Source organism: Rhinolophus sinicus, linkage group LG11 (genome assembly GCF_036562045.2).
Source record: "Rhinolophus sinicus isolate RSC01 linkage group LG11, ASM3656204v1, whole genome shotgun sequence".
NCBI lineage: Eukaryota > Metazoa > Chordata > Mammalia > Chiroptera > Rhinolophidae > Rhinolophus > Rhinolophus sinicus.
The window spans coordinates 12349300-12370379 of record NC_133760.1 but is presented as its reverse complement, the minus strand read 5'-3'; the positions used below and the strand labels follow the sequence as shown (position 1 = coordinate 12370379).

Below are 21080 nucleotides of genomic sequence, written 5' to 3'. Positions count from 1 at the left end.
AATGAGAAGGCCGCACCTACTAGCTCTGTCGCCTTGAGAAAGTGATTTAGCCTTTTTGGGCCCCTTTCCTCATCCAGTAGGAGGATGGTAGTAGCACCTGCCTCACAGAGTAGTGTTGAGGAGTGCTGAAAAGTCTGGAAGCAGAGGAGACTTCAGAGTCTTACCCCCATTTCACAGATGAGGTAAAACTGAGGCCCAGTGGGGAAAGACCAGTTGAAAATCACAGCTAGACAGCCTCTGAAGGCAAGTCGATCCCGTCATTAACACCCCCGAGGCATAATCTGACCCTGGTAGGTCCATCTAAATCTATGTCTAACCCTTTCCACTTTTCCCAACGTGGCACAAACACTGGCTTTCCTTCTGTCATCAAATGGCCAAAGCTCATTCCTGACTTTGCACTGGCTGTTCCCTCTGCCTAGAGTACTCTTCTCGCAGATCTTGGCTCCTCAGCTGACAGACCTTGAGTCAAATGTCAAACCTCCTGACCCCCCTAGCCTAGTTACACTCCATACACAGTTATAATCTTGGCTCCCCATTTATGTCTCTCTTTGCTCTTACAGCCATGTGCAAATATCTAGTTACTTGTTTAATTTCTGCTTCACTAGAATCTGGGCTCTTTGGGGGCCAGGAGTGGGTATGTTTTAATCCCTCTAAGGACCTACCCTGGGGTCATTCATTCATTCATTCAACAGATGTTTATTTTTTTGTTTTTATTTTTCATCCCACAAGAAGCCATAACTTTATTAGTGATAGAAACAATACAGATTTCAAACCAAGCTGCAGTTACTCTTTTGAATCACCAAAAATAGGTCCTTGGTTTTAGATGGTTACATTCTTTTTTAAAACAACAACAACAACAAAAACCACATCTACAGTCAGGGGGTCCTGTCTTTTTTTGTATATAAATTTTATGGGGGAATATTGGGGATCAGTGTGCTTCTCCAGGGCCCATCAGCTCCAAGTTGTTAGACTTCAATCTAGTTGTGGAGGGCGCAGCTCACTGACCCATGTGGGAATCGAACTGGCAACCCTGTTGCTCAGAGCTCTAACTAACTGAGCCATCCAGCTGCCTAAGATGGTTACATTCTTAATTCCGTAATAGCATTTACAATATTCAGACTGCCTTTGCTCTCGACACATTTGCTTGTGACATGATCAATTTTATGTCCTGAACTTCCACACCTGTTTCACCAACCTCTTCCTCTTCACTCTCCTCCTGTACAGTTGGAGTCTGTGTGTTTTCTTGAATGTTTGAGACAGCTTCACCTTGAACTTTGCATTTCTCAGCAGCTGCTAGCTGTGCTTGCTGAGATAAATCCTCAATTTTGGCTTCCCCCAAAACTGTGTAGGTATGTGAGGCTGGGCTGTTGTGGATATCTGGTTTTGTGATGACAAGGAGGACATTCTTCGATTGCTGGATAGTGACCGGCAATGATAGTGACCCTAGTACCCCTGTAACCTGTAGAAGACCTAGTTTGGACATAGCCTTCCATGCCTTGTTTTCACTCTGGTTCTGTTTTGCTTTACTGACTGTTTCTTCATTGATTTCAGCTGCTGCTGCCAGCTGGGCTTTGTTGTGTGGTTTTCTGTGTGGAATCTTGTTCCTTGAGCTCTGATACTGATTCATCACTGTCAGATTCTGTTTCAGACGCTGTCTCAGCCTAGAGCTGTGGCAACTCCTGCTCTGTAGCAGGGATGGTTTCTGTGGCTTCACTGGGCATTTTGTGCAGGGGTGGTTGGGGAACCAAGATGGTGACAGAAAATTAACAGATGTTTATTGAGCCAACCCTATTTAGGGCATCTGGGATAAAATGGTGACTAAGATATGGAAAAAGAAAACGGGCCAGCCCGGTGACTCAGATGGTTGGAGCTCTGTGCTACTAACTCCGAAAGCTGTCAGTTTGATTCCCACATGGGCCAGTGGGCTCTCAACCACAAGGTTGCCGGTTCAACTCCTGGAAGGGATGGTGGGCTGTGCCCTCTGCAACTAGCAACAGCAACTGGACCTGGAGCTGAGCTGCGCCCTCCACAACTAAGACTGAAAGGACAACTTGAAGCGGAACGGCACCCTCCACAACTAAGATTGAAAGGACAACTTGACTTGGAAAAAAAGTCCTGGAAGTACACATTGTACCCCAATAAAGTCCTGTTCCCCCTCCCCAATAAAATCTTTAAAAAAAAAAAAACCCTCCTTCTGGGGGTTACATTCTAGAGAAAGAGATGGACAATACAATACATAAATTAGGTAAAATGTATCAGATGTTGATGACTGCTATGAAGAAAATAAAACGGAGGGAGGATGAGGAGTGTATGAGGGAAGTTTACTATGCTCGGAAAGGCAATTAGGGGTAGCCTCACTGAGAAGGTGACATTTTCGCAAAAACATGCAGGAGGGGAGAGAAGGAGTCATGTGGATGCTGTGGGAAGGTCATTTGAAGCAGAGTATAGCCAATGCAAAGACCCTGAGGTGACAATGTGCCTACTATGTTCCAGGAATTGCTACAGGCCTTTGTGGCTGAAGTAGGAGTCGGTGAGGGGTAAATGGTAAGGGATGCTGTCAGCCAGACAAGGGAAGGGGCAGTCTGTGAGGGGCCCCAGGGGCAATGAGAGGACTTTGATTCTGAAGTGGAGCCACAGGGGGGGTTCCAAGCAGGGGAGGGCCCTGCTCTGGCTCAGGTGTTCACAGAAGCCCTGAGGCTGCACCATGTGGGTGTGGGAAACAGACTGTGTGAGGTGGGCGGGAGCAGGCAGACAAGAGGGTGATTCAATGGAACCGGTTGAAGAAGGAGATGCATGAGATCAGGGTGCAGGCTGCGGAGGGGCTGACCTGGGCAGCTTGTAGATCTGTTTTGAAAACAGAGCCCACAGGGCAGGCTGTTTTGTATATTCACAAAGTTGTGCAACCGGCTGTTTTGTATATTCACAAAGTTGTGCAACCATCACCGCTGTCTAATTCCAGGACATTTTGATCACCACCACCCCCTCCGTCATCCCCTCTGCTCTCCTCCCCTGGCCAAAGAAACTCCATACAAATTAGTAATCACCTCCCTTCAACCCCTAATTTACTTTCTATCTATATTGATTTGCCTGTTCTGGACATTTCTTATAAGTGGAACCATAGAGTATGTGACCTGTTGTGTCTGGCTTCTTTTATTTAGCATTGTTTTCAATGTTCGCTCATGTCATAGGATGTACTTCATTCCTTTTTGTGGCCAAATACTATTCCACTGTACGGATATGCCATTTTTGTTTATCTGTTCATCAGTAGATGACCACTACTCTTCACGTCCCCGCGATTTTATCTCCCAGCTCACTGCTACCCCCTGATCCCACCCTCATTCTTGGTGATTTCTGTACACAGGTAGGTGATCCTCAGACCATCCTGGCCTCTTGGTTCCTAGGCCTCCTTCAGTGATCCTGTCCTCCTTTTACCTCTTCACTCAGACCTTGTCTCAATAACCACAGCCTTTTCAGAACCCTAATTTCATGCATTGTACCTTGTACCTATCGCCTATGTTTCTAGTTCATTCCTTTCAGCTCAACTCAATAATCCATTGGCCCTACCTCCTTTCCACAACCCCTCAGCCCCCTCATTGCCTTCACACAGATTAAACTCTTTGACAAACCATTATAATCACCCCTTATGCACACACTACACAATTACCCCTCTCCATCCTACTCATCTGGCAAAAGCACAATCCTGGTTAAATCTAAGACTCCACCGATTGCATGCCTGCTTCTGTGCTGCAGAATGTGGAAGGAGAAAAATATGCATCCATGCCAACTCGTCTCACCTTAAATTCATGCCCACAATGCTGCCCAGCGAATTTGCCTATGTCCCTTCTCTTGCCTTTCTTAGATGACATATCAGACTTCTTCAAACCACCAACAGCTTCTTCCTTATACTCACACTCAGCAGCCACCTTTTTGTTTCCTTAGAGAACCAGAACCACCTTCTACTACATCCACTCTCCTCCTGCATCTTCACCACCCACTCCGCCTTCCCGCCTGTAACTGGATGAGCCAGTCATGTTCCCATCTACTGAGCTTTTTTTCCCTATGTATATTCTCATTTTTCTCTTCCTGCATTCAAGAAGTTGATCCCCTGTGGGCTCAGGGTCTCAGGAGAGAAACGTGACAGGCCTGAAAGCAGAAATAGGCCAGCTTTCTTTCTTTTTCTTTTTTTTTTCTCTCTTCAGGGCTCAAAGTGGAAATAGCTGTGTGGTCTACTGGGCCTCAGACTGAGAATCAGATGTCCTCAGGGGCCAGTGGGTAAAGCCAGCCCATAGAGGAAAAATTCTCAGTTGTATTAGACAGTTGTGACGTGTTTTCCCCCAGCTTTACTGAGGTATAACTGAGATACAAGAAACCACACATATTTGACGTATACAAGTTGGTGAGTTTTGGCTTATGAATAAACCCGTGAAAACACCACCGAAATTAAGATAATGAGCGTAAGATAATGAACACATCCATCATCTCCAAGTTTCTTCATGCCTCTTGGTAACCCTTCCATCCCTCACCCCTCCGCACACACACATCCCCAGACAAGCACTGATCTGCTTTCTCCCACTGTTGCTTAGTTTGCATTTTCTAGAGTGAAACTATATAATATGTACTCCCGTGTCTGGCTTGTTTCATTCAACATAATTGTTTTGAAATTCATACATGTTGAACAAGAATTCATTCTTTTTATTTCTGAGTACTATTCCATGGACTAGTTTAAGTCACCGCAAGTTGTTTATCGAATCACTCATTGATGGACATTTGGGTTGTTTCTAGTTTTTGGCAATTACAAATAAAGGGAATATGAACACTGGTGTACAAGTCTTTGTGTGGACATTTCATTTCCCCAGTGTATATACCTAGGAATGGAATGCCTGGATCATACAGGAGATATATATTTAACATTTTAAGAAACCACAAGCTATTTTGCAAAGCAGTTGTACCATGGTATCATTTATTAATAATAATAATAATTGGTTGCAATTCAGTTCTTTTTATTTTGCTATATGCATTTTTTATTAGTTTCAAGTGTACAAAGCAATGTAATAGTTAGACATTTACACCCCTCACAAAGTGATAACCCCCCCAATCTACTACCCCTCTGATATCTTACATAGCTGTTACAATACCATTGACTATCTTCCCTACGCTATACGCCACATCCCGTGACTATATATATATAAAATTATATCTATTTAATTATAGTTGACATTCAATATCATTCTACTTCAGCTTAAAAATATGGAATGCTTCATGAATTCGCATGTCATTCTTGCGCAGGGGCCATGCTAATCTTCTCTGCATCGTTCCAATTTTAGTATCTGTGCTGCTGAAGTGAGCACAATTCAGTCTTTATTTTCATTCATTCATTCCTTCATTCAACAAATATTTGTTGGGAACTACCCTGTATCAGGCCCTGTTCTAGGCACGGGGGATTCACAGTGAACGATGTTGTGGCTGCTCACTTGTGGGTTGTGAAAGAATTCATGAGGCAGTTAGAAATACAGAAGGACGATTTATTAAAGAGGAGGGTCGGCTGGGCAGAGTCTGCTGGAGACTACTGCCTTGTGTCTTTGTTTCGTCTGAGGTTTTCTATTTTCTAACCAGGATGTAAATTGCTTTGGCCTGTAGTGGAATTTTCTATTGAGTTCAGCTTTGTCCGTTGGGGTGGGGGAAGGTGCAGTTAAAGGTTATGGCAGTCTTTGCATATGTTATATAGATTTAAGTTGGAGCCAAGAGTGGATCCCATACAGATGTAAAACCTCTCCCAAGTCACAGGGCCAGCACTGGGCCGAAGTAAATAGAAACACTGAAACTGCATAGTAAATGTGTAATAAATTTTGTGGCTTCTCCCTAGCTGGTTGTGAATTGAATTATAATGTGTTTCCCCAAAAATGAGACTTAGCCAGACCATCAGCTCTAATGCAGATCTATTTTACTATAAGACTGGATATAATATAATATGATATAACATAATATATAATATAATATAATATAATATAATATAATATAATATAATATAATATAATACCGGGTCTTATACTAATTTTTGCTCCAAAAGACGCATTAGAGCTGATGGTCCAGCTAGGTCTTATTTTTGGGGAAATAGTACCAGAGGTCCAAATCTCAGAATAGAAGATTTAGTGCCACCTTTACAATCCTTCCTGTCTTATCAAATGAGGCACGCAAAATTCCCACCCTCGGGAGCTGAGGTTTATCTTAGATCCTCTCTCAGCACAGGTGATATGGTTTAGAGGTTGGGAGCACACACGTGCTCAGGAAACCTAGGGCCTGGGTCCACACCCTGACTCTGCCCTTTCCTAGCTGTGTGGCCTCGGGCAAGTCCTCTTATCTCTGAGTCTTACTCAAAAGGGAATGCTGATCGTGCAATCTTTACCTCCTAAGGTTGTGGCATCCTTGGTTCCCAAACTGGACCCTGTACACAGGGCAAGGAGAGACTGAAGAAAGAAGCAGACCACTCCAGATTGGTGTAGGTGGCAAGTTTAATAAGTAAGGGAACTTTTGATGCTTGGACATCTGAAAGACAAATAGAGCTCCACACCCACCCACTAGAATCTTAAAAGTTTATGTAGAGGCCTTAACTGGGCTCAGTCACGTATACCATCTAGATGGTTTCAATACCTTTCTCTCCCAAGGCTATGTCCTTGGAACAGCTCCCAGTATGAGAATGGTGGGCAGAAGTATATTCCAGGGATGGGATGGGGTGAGGAGCCTCTGATTGCCTGGGTCCAGCTCTTGCTTAATAGGAGGTCACGTCTTCTCCATGACCTCCTTCAACAGGCACACAAGCTACGAAGCATTAGGTAGTATCCATGCTGGGGGCAGCCAGAGAATAAAGACAAAACATACAGTGCTCCTTCACACAGTAGGTGTGAAGTGGCGGCTCATTGTGTTTGGATTTGCATTTCCCTGATGACTGGTGATGTTTAGCATCTTTTCATGTGCCTATTAGCCATTTGTTAATCTTCTTTGGAGAGATATCTATTTAAGTCCTGTGCCCATTTTTAAATGTGTTGGTTTTTTTGTTGCTGAGGTTTTAGGAATTCCATGTGTATTTTGGATCTTAACTCCTTATGATTTGCAAATATTTTCTCCCGTTCTGTGGGTTGCTTTTTCACTGTTAATTGTTTCCTTTGATGCATAGAAGATTTTTATTTTGATGTAGTCCAATTTATTTATTTTTTCTTTTGGTGTCATATCCAAGAAATCACTGCCAAATTCAATATCATGAAGCTTTTCCCTTATGTTATCTTTTAAGAGTTTTATAGTTTCAGTTCTTACATTTAGGTTTGTGATCCATTTTAGGTTAGTTTTTGTACACGGTGTTAGGTAAGGGTCCAACTTCATTCTGTTGCATATGGTAATCTATACAGTTTTCCCAACACAATTTGTTGAAAAGACTGTCTTTTCCGCACTGAATGATCTGGGCACCCTTGTGGAAAATCACTTAACCATATATGCCAGGGTTCATTTCTAGAATTTGCATTTTTAACAAGTTGCGGCTGAGAATCACTGATATATACTATCAGTTTAAAAATAACACGGGAGGAGAGGTTGTACTTTACAAGAAGTCATAGGGACGGTAACACTTGAGGAAAACCCTGCAAGAGGCAAGGGAATCAGACATGCATGCATCTTGGGAAGATATTCTAGGCAGAGCAAAGCCAGGCAAAGGTCTGAGGTGGGTGGTGCCTGGCGGGTGCGGGGAACAGTGAGGAGGCCCCTGAAGCTGGAGCAGGTGAGTGAGGGGGGCCAGTGGGAGGAGATGAGAGTCTATCAGGTGATGTGGGGCCTTGTGGGCTTCAAGCGCCACCCCGGGAAGGACTCAGGCTTTCACCTGGAGTGAGATGGGGCCGTGGGACTGGGGCCTAGGAAAATGATAGAACTTTGGGATGAAAAGAGGCCTCAAGATCAGAAGGGTGGGTTGTCTCCAAGTAACTTTGGTGACTAGGCCCGATGACAAACCAGGTGGTGATGGTGTTAGAAAGGATTCAATTTTCCAGCCACATTAAAATTTCCTCCCACCATGGTGAGAGAAGGTCTCAATTTAGATATCAAAAATAAAACTGCGGGGCCGGCCCGGTGGCTCAGGTGGTTAGAGCTCCGTGCTCCTAACTCCGAAGGCTGCCGGTTCGGTTCCCACATGGGCCGGTGGGCTCTCAACCACAAGGTTGCCAGTTCGATTCCTCGACTCCCACAGGGGATTGTGGGCAGCGCCCCCTGCAACTAAGATTGAACATGGCACCTTCAGCTGAGCTGCCGCTGAGCTCCCGGATGGCTCAGTTGGTTGGAGCGCCATCCTCTCAACCACAAGGTTGCCGGTTCGACTCCCTCAAGGGATGGTGGGCTGCGCCCCCTGCAACTAGCAACGGCAACTGGACCTGGAGCTGAGCTGTGCCCTCCACAACTAGGATTGAGGGGACAACGACTTGACTTGGAAAAGGGTCCTGGAAGTACACACTGTTCCCCAATAAAGTGCTGCTCCCCTTCCCCAATAAAATCTTAAAAAAAATAATAAAATAAAATAAAACTGCGTTTCTTATAAACATAAGTTCTGGCCTGAGAGGTGGAATCATGATCTATTTTTAAAATTTCTTTCTGGTTGCCACATGGGCGGGATTGTAGGGGATCCCCATGACTGGAGGCAGGGAGTAGGGGGTTGGGAGCTCTGGGTCGGAACCAGGTTATGGCCGTGGAAAAGGAGGATGGGATGGGTGGAAGGGGGAGAAGGAGGTGTCCGGGACAAGGCCCAGGGATTTGGCATAAGGCCTGGGGGGTTGTGAGGGACCCCTGAGATGGGGACTAGGAGGAGGAGCATGTTTCTGGGAAATGCTGTGGCCAGTTTGGGGTACCATGGGAATGAGACCCCAAGAAGAGGCATCCAGCACAAAGCCCAGAGCTCCAGAGCAAAAAAGAGGCCAAGTGTGACCCCGAAGCCCTAATACCTGACACTCCAAACATCTTCCATTTGAGTTTCACTTTCCCATATTTGCCACATATCCACACATCACCTGTACACTTAGCTACTTAATAATTTTCTTTAATCAACTCACTGTTTAAAAACTCAACACAGGGCGGCCGGAAGGCTCAGTTGGTTAGAGCGTGAGCTCTTAACAAGAGGTTTCCGGTTTGATTCCCACATGGGCTGGTGGGCTGTGTCCCCTGCAACTAAAGATTTAAAATAGTGACTGGACTTGGAGCTGAGCTGTGCCCACCACAACTGGATTGAAGGACAATGACTTGGAGCTGATGGGCCCTGGAGAAACACACTGTTCCCCAATTTAAAAAAATAAATAAACAAAAGAACATACAAACAAAAAAACCTCCTTAACACATTTATTTAAACAGGAAATGTCATTTCACTCCAGGAAGTAGAAAACCCCTGTCAACTGCCATAAATAGAATAGTACAAATAAATCAAATGATTCAGCAAGGATCTAGAAGAGGAAAGCACTGGGTGAAAGATTGTTGGAGACAGGTTGCTTAGAGGGTCTCAAAGTACCACCCACGGATGATGTCATAATTCAAAGAGGAAAAGGCACCTTTATGGCGGAGAGATCCTGTACTCACTTCCTGTTATGAGTTGAAGTGTATGTCTCCCCCATAAATTCGTATGTTGAAGTGTTAACCCCCAGTACTTCAGCATGAGGTCTTATGGATAGGTCCTAATGCAGTATGAGTGGTGTCCTCTTTAAGACGAAGAGATCAGGACACAGATACGTACAGAGGGAAAAACCATGTGAAGACAAAGGGAGAAGACGGCCATCAACAAGCCAAGGAGCGAGGTCTCAGGATGAAATCAATCTTGCTGACAGCTTGTTCTCAAACTTTCAGCTTCCAGAACTGTGAGAAAACAAATTTCTGCTCTTTAACCACTCAGTCTGTGGTATTCTGCTATGGCAGCGCAATCAAACTAATATACTCCTCAATTCAATGGACAAAATTAGCATCACTGATCACAGGGCCCCTGATGGGATGTACTAAGAAGAACACAGGGTCACCTATGGAGTATTCTTTCTGTAAGTAATACAAGACCAGAATTTAATCATGAGGAAACACCAGACAAATCCAGAAAGTGGGACTGTCTGCGGGACAAGTGGCTGGGGCTTTTCAAAAAGCCAATGTCAGGAAAGACAAAACAAGAAATGTAAGGGGGCTGTTCCAGATTAGAGGAGACTAAAGAGATATGGCAACCAAATGCAGTATGTGTTCCTGGATTCAATTTTAGACTGGAAAAACATGCAACAGCTATTTGGGGAGAGACAACTGGAGAAATTAGGCTTTGGACCATATGTCAGATAAGTGACTGAAATGCTGTTAAAAATACATACATACAACCTAAAACTATAAAACCCCTAGAAGAAAACAGGGAAAGGCCATGATTTTGGCAGTAATTTCTTGGAGGTCACCACAAAAAAAAATGCAACAAAAACAAAAATACTTTGGACTATATCAAATTTTAAAACTTCTGTCCATAAAAGGAAACAATCAATGGAGTGAAAAAGCAACCTACAGAAAAAAAAAATATTTGCAAACCATATGTCTGATAAGGGGTTAATATCTAGACTATAAAGAACTCCTACAAATCAAAAGTGAAAAACCAAACAACCCATTTAAAAATACGCAAAGGACTCGAATAGACAGTTCTCCAAAGAAGACATGCAAATGGACAATAAGCCTGTGAAAAGAAGCTCAACCTCACTAATAACACGGAGATGCAAATCAAAACAACAGTGAGATATCACCTCACCTCATAGCCATAATGGCTACTATTAAAAAAAAGAAAATAAGTGTTGGCAACGATATGGAGAAATTGGAAACCTCGTGCACCGCTGGTGGGAACGTAAAATGGTGCAGCTGCTGTGGAAAATAACTTAGAGATTCCTCACAAAAAATGAAACAGAGCATTACCATATGATCCAGCAATTTCACTTCTGGGTATATTCCCAAAAGAAGTGAAAGAGGGGTCTTGAAGAGCTCTTTGCACACTCATATTCATTGCACGTTATTCACAATAGCCAAAAGGTGGAAGCAACCCAACTATCCATTGATGAATGGCTGGATAAAGAAAATGCATACAATGGTATATTATTTGGTATTTAAAAAATAGAAATCATGTCACATGCTACAACATGGGTAAGCCTTAAGGCCATCATGCTAAGTGAAACAAACCAATTCACCAAGAGATAAATACTGTATGATTCCATTTCTGTGAGATAGCTAGAGTAGTCAAAATCATGGAAACAGAAAATACAAGGGTGCTTGCCAGAGGCTTGGGGGAAGAGGAAATGGGAATTGTGTTTGGTGGGTAGTTTTAGAAGATGAAAAAGTTCCAGAGGACTGTTACACAACAATGTGAATATAGTTAACACTACTGAACTGTACATTTAAAAATAGTTAAGAGGGTGCATTTTATGTTTTTTACTACAATTTTAAAAATTGAAAATACACACATACATATATAAACTCATAATACAGAAGTATAACGAAATTCTTGGTGCCCTGCTTGCCCTGAAGGTCCCCTCACATTTCTTGAAGGAGAGATGGTCCCCTCACATTTCCTACGGTCTGGATGCCCCCTCAGTTCTGCCTGAATATAAGATCAGAGGCTGCATCCTTCCTGCTTTATTGCCTAGTGCAGCCTTCCTCAAGCTTTTTGGTTTTCAAAAACAATTGCGAAAACCTCTTCCTGGCACATTTTTTAGTTAACATCTAAAATTACAGAATTTTGATCATTATAAAATGTAAAGTGTAAAATTTTAATAGCAATGCATCTCTGTCAGATGGATTAAGAAAGATCTTCCTATTTTTCTATTTAATTTCTGTAGCTGTAGATGAATGTCCCTTGTTGCTACAATGAGACTGAGTTGGTATTAATTCTGCACCTGTTTTATATTAAGTGTCGAGAAGCCGTTATGTTTCCTGTGGCTGCTGGAACAAATGACTACAAACTTAGTGCCTTAAAACAAAAGAAATTTATTTTCTTACAGTTCTGTAGGCTAGAAGCCAAAAATCAGTATCACCAGGCTGAAATCAAGGTGTCAGAGGGCCCCACTCCTTCTGGAGGCTCTAAGGGAGAACTGTCCCTTGCCTTGTCGTTTCTGGTTGTTGACAGCATTCCTTGGCTTGTGGCTGCATCACACCAATCTTCAAGGTAATCTTCAAGTCTCTGCTCTGTCTTCACCTTGCCTTTTTCTGTTTGTGTCAAATCTCCTGCCTTCCTTTTATGAAGATAGACGTGATTGCACTTACGAGGTGTGATCAAAACATACAGTGAATGTTTAAATTTAAAAAATTATTACAGTAAAAGACTCATTGCCATTAATCCCCCTCAAAATACTCCCCCTTGCTTCAAAAACACTTATCCCATCATTCTTGCCACTTTCTGAGGCAGTTCTGGAAGTCCTCTTTCTTGAATGTCTTTAGTTGCTCTGTTATGGCTGCCTCAATGTCCTCAGTTGATTCAAAATGTTTACCTTTTGTGGTCATTTTCACTTTGGGGAAGAACCGGAAGTCTCACAGTGCCAGATCTAGTGAATAAGGTGGATGAGGATACACTGTAATGTTTTTATTTGACAGAAATTGCCCTACCAGGAGTGATGTGTGATATGGAGCGTTGTCATGATGGAAGATGAAGTAAAGACACTCACAAAGGTGGACTTCCAGAACTGCTTCAGAAAGTGGCAAGAATGATGGGGTAAGTGCGTTCAAAATGAGGGGGAGTATTTTGAGGGGGATTGATGGCAATGTGTCTTTTACTGTAATAATGTTTTTTAATTTAAACATTCACCATATTTTGTGATCACACCTCGTAGAGCCTCCCTGGATAATCCAGGATAATTTCCCTACTTTGAGATCTTTAATAACATCTGCGAAGACCCTTTTCCAAATAAGGTAATAATTACGGATTCCAGAGATTAGGACACGGATATCTTTTGGGAAGCCCTTTTCAGCCAACACAGAAACTTTGTTCATTGAATCATTTAGGAAGTATTTATTGAACACCTACTGTGTGCCGTGCATGTGTCTAGGCATTGAGGATACAGCTATATGAACAAAACAGAGACCTTCTGGAGCTGACATTCAAAGGCTGCATTGTCCAAAATGGTAGCTATAAGTCCTGTGTGGCTATTGAGCACGTGAACGGTGTCTAGTCCAAATTGAGATGTGATGAAGTATACGTAAAATACACAGTGAATTTTGAAGATTTAGCATACACACAAAAGAATATTAAATATCTGGATAATTTAAAAATATTGATTACATGTTAAAGTGACAATACTTAGGATATATTGGATTAAATTAAATGCATTAATTTCATTTGTTTTTAGTTTTGTTAAATGGAGAGTATTTAGAAATATATGTGTAGTTTGCATTGCATTCTTATTGGATAGTGCTATTCTGGGGGAAGGAGAAGATATGGACAACTAACAATAAATAAGTGAAAAATAACAATAAATAAGTAATGGTGTGTTAGGAAGTGATCATTTCTATGGAATGAAATAAAAATGAGAGTAAGGGAGTGTATTACTTTCCCATTGCTGCTGTAGTAAACTTAGTGGCTTGTTTAAGCCACTACCAACTTAGTGGCTTAAAACAACCCGCACATTATTTTGCAGTTTTGAAGGTCAGAAGTCCAAATTAGATCTTAGGGGTCTAAAAATCAAAGGCTGAGTTTCTGCTGGAGGTTCCAGGGAAAAATCCATTCCTTGTCTTTTTCAGCTCCTAGAGGGCGCCTGCATTCTTTGGCTCCTGGCCATCCTGCCAACCTCTGCTTGCATCATCACATCTCTTCCTCTGACTCTGACCCCCCCCTCGCCTCCACCCCCCCCCCCTTATTAAGGACACTTGTGATTATACTGGGCCCACTGGAATCCAGGAAAACCTCTCCATCTTAAGATCCTTAGTTTAATCACATCTGTAAAGTCTCTTTTACCATGTAAGGTAACATATTCACAGATTCTGGGGATTCGGAAGGGGACATGGCAGAGGGGGGTGCGTGTGTGTGGCATTGTTCTGCCTACCACAGAGAGGAATTATAGTTTTAGACAGAGGTGTCTGGGAGAGCCTCACGGAGACTGGCAGCTGCCTAAAGATCTGAAGGGAGGGAGGGAAGAAGCAGTGTGGATATTAGGGAAGGGCATTTTAGGAAGCAGAGACAGCCGCTGCCATTCCCTCTTTATTGGACCTCCTCCTTGCTGCCCCTAAACCACAGTGGGCAGAAGCTGGTGCTGTCCCAGGTGCCTCTGCATCTTGCTTGAGGACCAGAAAGGTTTGAGACCCCTATTCATCATCCCTATTCATCATCGGTCTCGCAGCACAGTCTCTATTGCCCATGGTTCCTCAAAGGGCAGATCGGCCTGTGGGGAGAGGCAAGAGTCTGGGGCAGAAAGGCAACAGGGTCTGCGCTCCCTTCTACCCGCAGTCTGATGGATGGTCACCTGGGTTCCGGTGCGGTCCTGTCGGTGCAGCGTCCGCCTGCTGTGCCACTGGCGCAGGGAGGCACGGGCCTCGGAGCTGAGCCCCTGGGGCGCGCGTTCCGCATCGGGCTGGTAGTGGGCAATGTGGTGCAGCGCCCCAAACCACGTGGTCAGGTAGTACCCGGCTAGGGGCAAGAAGGAGAAGCCCCTGCAATTTGCCCACCTGCTGTTTTAGGGAGTCTCACTTTGGGGCCCTGACATTCTGAGGATTGGGGATTCACCTTCTCCCAGTAGCTCTCCCGGATCCAAAAGCTCCATAAGAAACTCCACGTCCAGCTGCGTCTCCCCAATGTCTGGACTCCAGATGAGCTCCTCCGTCAGAGCTGGCAGGAAGGCATCGGCCCCCAAGGGCTCTGGAGGAGCCCAGGACACTCTCTGAGATGTTTGGGGGCGTAAAGGCACCTTCCATCCCATTCCCAGGACCGCGAGCACCGGCTGTCCCTCCACCTTGTTGACAGTGCAAACACCTCTTCCCAGAACCCAAAGCCCGCGTCGACGCCTCCCCTAGAGCATGCCACCCTCGCCCTTCAACGTGCGCACATGCTTTTCCTACCGGCTCCCTCAATTCTCAAAGCTGGTCCGCCTTTAGGTAGAAGCCGACTCCCCCTTTACCTTGGTTCTCGCCTGGAGCCAGGCCCGCGTAGACGTCACTGCACACCGCCAGCAGCAGTGCCACTTTGCGGCGTGGGGCGCAAGCGGCGTGGAGGTGCGCGAGGCGCGCGTGGATGCGGCTTCGCCGGCTGGGGGCGGGGCCCTGTCTCTCAGGCCCCGCCCCCGCCCGCAGGGCTATTTGTCGCCGCCGCAGTCGCCGCAGCTCTGGAGCGCGGAGTGTGCGGAGTCGCTTCCACAGGGCGGGCTTCAGCGGCGCCAGTACCACCCGGCACAAGGCCGCCTCCACCCTGGAGCCTGCAAGGGGTGGGGCGGGTGAGGGAAGGACCACCATACTGACCCACGCCCACCGACTCTCTCCAGGGACCCACCCTGGTCAACTGCCACCCCTCCCTAGCTTCTGGCCACCCACAACTGTAATTGTGGTTGTGAAAACGCGTGGAAGAGGGAGTGTGGGTGTGAACACACGCGTGGGAGAAGGATCGTACTATCACGCTTACCTGAGAGGGAGTGGTGGTGAACAGAGTAGGTGTTACTATGTGTAGAAAAGGGCGTGTGAGTGGAAAACAGGTGTGCAGAGGGATAGAGAGGAATAAGTTGGGTGTGAACACATATGTAGGCCAATAGATGGCAAACATGAAAGGTGCAGGTTGAAGGAGTGGCCATAAGTTCCCTCCTAGTCCTCATTACCAAGATCCTCCTCCTTCTGGGGTACCCCAGGTCCCCTGCTCCTGAAGACGGCCCTGACATCAGGGTCCTTTGCTAAGTGGTCCTGGAGGTCAGTAAGGAGGTGCCGCACATCCTGAAGTAGCTCTGTGGCTGGGTCCCCAGGCTGATGGTGGCCCCCAGCATCTGAAGAGAGGCGTGCCTGAAGGCCTCTGAACTGCCTGGCCACGTAGCTGCTCTGGGCTCTGGCCAGAGCTTGGACATGACGAGTAAGCACGTCCTCAGGTCCTTCCTCTTCATCTTTGCAGCCATAATCGTCCTCCTCCTCCTCCTTTACCAAGTTGGCCAGAGCCGGCCCAGGATGGTGTACTTCTGGGCTGAGTGGGCCTTCCACCCAGGAGACCTGGTGAGGGCCGGGGTTCCTGGGGGCTGGATGTGAGGAGAGGGTTGGGTCCCATAGAACAGCATCAGCAGCTCCCTCATCTCTCAGTGACCCAGGCTCAGCCCAGCTAACCTGGATCATGTTTCTTGGCAGTCACTGGAGGTGTCTCTGGGGAGGTCTGTTCCATCACCCACCCTCTGTGGGTTTCCAGGTACAGCTTGTTCTCCATGGAGTGCACCCTACCTAAGGCGTTAAGTGGACACTGCCAATCTGCAGAGGATCTGGGGGCCAGCACAAGTGAGGTGTCCCAGATGTCCAAGGGGCCAGCTCTGATTGCTTCAGGGCACCAGGAGACTTAGTTCCCAGCCTCATTACTGGAGGAGCTGTGGCTTGGCCCTTGGCTCAGGAATCAAGCCCCTCCCCGCACCAGTTCTCTCAAACCCCTTCTTTCTCCTCCCTCAAACTTAGTGGTCTGGTCCCCCAAGTGCCATCTTCCTAGACCAAGTAGGAGAAAAGTTGTCCTCTCCTTCCCTTAGAGAACCATGCCTCACCTGTGTGTTCCCCAGGCACTAGAGTGGGAGGGGGCAAGAGTAGCGTTCTGGGCAAAATGTCCCTGAGAAAAGAAAAGGGGGAGCCACAATGTGGTTGGGGGTGTCTTAGGGAAGAATCCCCCTTACCCTTTTTGATGGGTAACCTGTACCTGCTGGCTGATAGGAAGGCCAGGAGATGGGGCAGGTCTGGCATGCAGAGCTTAGAAGATTCCAGAGACATACCTGGGGAAGGGGGCCAAGGTGGGACAAGTTAGAAAACTTGAGGGGTAGCAGCCTCCTCTTCCCTGGGACCCTCTTTTTCTCAGTCCTGAATATCCCCAAGAACCTTCAGAACAGGGAAATTTCTACCCCTTGGAGTCCCCATCCTTTCCTGTCTTTATGTCTGTATCCCACTTATGCCACCAAATATTCATTCATTAGACAAATATTTATTGAGCACCTATTCATTCCCAGACACTGGGAATACAGTTGTCAAAAGGCAGACACATTGACTGCCTTCCTATAAGCTTACCTTTTTGTGGAGGGAGACAGAAAATAAATGAGTAGAAAAATAAAGGTAAGTGTATATTGTATTGTGTGCTATGAACAAAATGGAATGAATGAAAATGACTAGGGCTTTCTTAACTGTGGTGGTCAAGGAAGGTTACATTTCCACAGAAGGCTGAAGGATGGAGACTAAACCAATCATTTAAAGGAGAGCATCCATTCAGGGTGACCAAATGCAAAGGTCCTGAGGCTGGGATTCATCCAATGTGTTCAGGGAGCAGAGAAGAGAACAATGTGACTGGAGCAGAGTAAATGAGGGGCAGACAATGGAGAGGTGGGCAGGTTGGATAAAGGAACATTTTATAAGCCATGATGAGGAGTTTAAACTTTTATCTAAGGAGATGCATATCCTTTGCAGGGTTTGAGGCAGGAATGTATAACATCTGATTAATGTTTGAAAATACCATTCTGGCTGCTGTGCTCAGAATGGAGTGCAGGAAGGAAAGAGTGTAGGCAGGGAAACCAGAGAGGAACCTACTGAAATTGTCTGGGTAAGAGCTGAGGGTCGCTCAACTTAGGATGATGGAGGCAGATAGGATTGGGAAGATTTGGGAGATGTTTTGGAATTAAAGCTGACCATCTTGATGGTAAATTTGCTGTTGACTGCAAACTCAGGGGTAGACTCCTCACCTCCAGGAACCTTCTGAATTTGGTAGGTATTGACTTCCCCTGGTGAAGGTCCTGTCCTCAACACCAGGACTTGGCTGGGGTCATGTCCTGTGACCAGGAAACTCTGGGGGGTGGAGACAAATATCAGCATGAAGATTTGTGCAGATGTGTTACTTTTGCCTGCCTAGCATCCATTTCCCTTATTTGGGGTTCCACACCCCAAATTTCCTTTAGAGAAACCCACTCCACTTTCAGTCCATGGGGGTGGGACTGGCTTCCAAGTCCTAGAGGTGGGTCCAAGACCTGACCTAGCCAACAAGATGATAGTGCTCTGTGATTGGCTCAGAGATGGGCATGTGACCCAAGCTCAGCCAAAGGGAATCTTCCACAGGATTTTTGCTGGAGGTCTTTGGGAAGAGGCTGATTTCTACACTGAGGTTGCTAGCTGTGTGAGATGTGGTGCTCAGCTGGGGACAGCGATCTCTGCTACCACAAGGAGAGAGTTCTCCCCCTCCTCCCTGCTCCAAGAAGGAAGCTGTGGTAGACCCGTTAGTTGTCTTACCCAAACCTATGCCCTCTTCCCTACAGAACTCTGGCTTTGTTCAGGGTGTGAATATATGGAGCCATAGAAGATGGGTAATGATCAGTGCAGGCAGAGCTTTCCACCTCTGGCTGTATCATTCTCAGGTAAGCTTTACAAAATATTGCTACCTGAGCCCCATCCATATATTCTGAATCAAATGTGAAGGCTTTTTGCTTTTCTGGTAAAAAGAACCTCCTTTTTTCCCTTCCGCCTGCCTGGAACGCACATATGTGTTTGGGCCTGGCTGTCACTGGGCAACCATGAGGGAAGTCCAAGAGAATCGCAGAGACACTGGCCTTGATGTTACCCAAACTGCTGACCTCGCTGCTTTTCTGGTTGTGCTAGAAAGATAAATGCCTATTTGTTTAAACTACTATAGAGTGAGCGTTACTTGCAGCCCCAAATATTCAGAATTCCCCCTAGTTTAAAGCAAAGCCAGGAAATAGGATGAAGAGAAATGTGTAAGTTGTCTGATGCTCAGATATTCCTGCAATTACTCTTCCTTCTGGGTATTTAAGTCATTTGAATCAATAAGTAGACTTTTGGGTTTGGCCTGTTTTTGTTGTGTTTGTCACTAGCAACCAGCAGGGTCCTGACTGACCCAGGGTGTCATGGGAAGGTCAGAAAGCATCGCTGGCTGTGAGTACTCACCCCCGGCGGCCACAGCTCCAGGAGGGCTTCTGCACCCTGAGCATCCAGCTCTGGGATTTGCCACACCCCCCATGTCCTCTGCAGGCGATGGAGTGGCTCTGGGGCCCCGAGGACCCCTAAGCAGGTCTCGCTGGCTCCATTCTCCTGTGATGGGACCAACCTGGGATGTGCAGAGCCCAGGAGACCAGGGATCAGAGGTGGGTAGTTGGACACGGAAGCAGGGTCATAGGTAAAGGGAGGGCGAACCCAGGGATAAAGGGTCAGAGATGGGGTTCAAGGTCCTATGGGAGGGTGGGCATTGGCTGGAAGGGGTTTCTGAATCCAGGGACAGCAGATGGACACCTCAGCCCCAGTAGCCCTTACCTATCCCTGTCGGTGTGGCCTGCCAAGGCCTTGTCCTCTGGCTGGGCCATACTCAGGATGCAGGAGGCCAGCGAGCCATGGTCTGGCCTCTGGCAGGGAGGAAGAGAAGGCTCAAGGCTGCTCCAGTTCAGGGGTAAAGGTCTAAATTTTTACAACCAATATGACAGAGACCCTGACCAATCTAAATGGACCCAAGGCTCCTTGCTGTGTCAGGTATGAATTCTTTCATCGCTGGATGGTGGGGACATCTGCGGATTCCAGGAGGGAGTTCAGTGTGTCTTGGGGTTGGGGGAGAGGGAGAGGACTACAAGTGACAGATATTTACCAAGTGGGAGGGAAATCGTTCAGGTTTTAACATCTGGAATAACTGTTGCCAAAACCTACGGCCTGGCAAAGGGCTCGACCCATAGTAGGTTCCATAAATGAGAAAACTGTTATGTAACACTGCCTCTTCCTCCCTTCCCAGACTGCAGAGGAGCCCTCAAATATTTCCTCCCAACATTTTATTATGAAAATTTTCAAACATTCAGAAAAATGGAAATAATATTATAGGGACCATCCATATACCACTGCCTTGATTCTACCGTTATTTTCTTCTTTTCTTTATCACACAACTGTCCCTCTAGCCGTCTGTCCATCGGACCCCAACTATTAATGAGGTACAGAGTCCTACAGTGGGTTACCAGTGGAGATGGGCGTTTTTGAATAATTTCCGTGGTACTCAGGAGTAGGAAACCTGGGTCCATGTATCCACACATTCCACAAATACTGGGGGTGCCAAAAAAATGTATACACGGCTTGTATTCATCTTTTGTTACCGGTATATATTATTACAATTCTAATGCAGTTTTTTCCTTTCTTAAAATGTGTATATATTTTTTTGGCACCCTCTATATTTATTCAGTATAAACCCAGAATTAGGTGCTAGTGCCCTGGGGAAAAGGGGATGGACAGAATAGGCCCTGCTCTCAGGGGCGTCCATTCTTTTGGGGGTGGGTAGAAGAGATGGATAATAAACAGCTAAACAAATCAATCAGCCCAGGGTATGAGAAAGAGGGAACGGAGAGCAGGTGGCCTGTTCAAGGGACAACAGGCAGGAGGGACAGGGGAGAGAGGCAGAGATGCTCACCTGGGTCCCCTGAGAGGGGGAAGACGAGGTGGGTGGTGCTGGGCAGGGCACGATGGGGCAGCTGCCTGATACCACAGGAGGCAGTAGGGGGTGACAATGCTAGCTGCTCGGTCCCTGGGGGCCCCTACCTGTTCACGGAGGGGAGTCCTGGAGGAGCAGGAAGTGAAAGTTCCTCACAGAGAGGAAGCTGAACAGACCAGGGGAAGAGGCGGGGCGGGGGTGGTATCTGAAATCAACCTTCCTCCTTCTTTCCGGGGGCTCAGGCCTTAGGGGACAGGGCTTTGGAGGAAGCAACTGGGGCAGGCCAGAAGTCCAGGGAGAAGAGTCATGAGGCTCCCACCTGCCCTGGACTCCCTTCTCAGCACCCCTCGTTCTGTGTCTCACAAGAAAGAGCCTGTATGTGTTCTGGTTTCCTTAGTAGCTAGAGATCTCCCCCCACTTCTTCCAGTTGCTTCCCTGTGTGCCCACAGAAAGGAACAGCCAG

The 21080-nt window shown here is 46.2% G+C and overlaps 1 protein-coding gene, 1 non-coding gene and 1 pseudogene across 6 annotated transcripts; all 3 read right to left on the bottom strand.

Annotated features, from left to right (window-relative positions):
• Positions 1-1084: 1084 nt before the first annotated feature.
• On the bottom strand, positions 1085-1721 carry LOC109458024 (nascent polypeptide-associated complex subunit alpha; annotated as a pseudogene).
• Positions 1722-5241: 3520 nt separating this feature from the next.
• On the bottom strand, positions 5242-5348 carry LOC141567753 (U6 spliceosomal RNA). Its single transcript, XR_012490582.1, has one exon. It is a non-coding gene; the product is annotated as a U6 spliceosomal RNA (small nuclear RNA).
• A 6635-nt stretch (positions 5349-11983) lies between these two features.
• Positions 11984-20976, bottom strand: RINL (Ras and Rab interactor like). 5 transcript variants are annotated; one of them, XM_074314365.1, is made up of 12 exons: positions 20597-20976; positions 19468-19556; positions 19105-19264; positions 17892-17994; positions 16865-16937; positions 16716-16777; positions 16297-16407; positions 15807-16211; positions 15120-15413; positions 14729-14860; positions 14469-14632; positions 11984-12248 (listed from the first exon to the last, which is right to left on the bottom strand). In XM_074314365.1, exons 2-12 carry the CDS (start codon positions 19515-19517, stop codon positions 12189-12191), a joined length of 1614 nt encoding a protein of 537 aa, XP_074170466.1. In that variant the 5' UTR covers positions 19518-19556; positions 20597-20976; the 3' UTR covers positions 11984-12188. The 5 variants fall into 5 exon arrangements, with proteins under 5 accessions (XP_074170466.1, XP_074170464.1, XP_074170465.1 ...); XM_074314363.1 differs by having other exon boundaries at positions 11984-12244; XM_074314364.1 differs by having other exon boundaries at positions 11984-12244; positions 20725-20976.
• Positions 20977-21080: the final 104 nt, after the last annotated feature.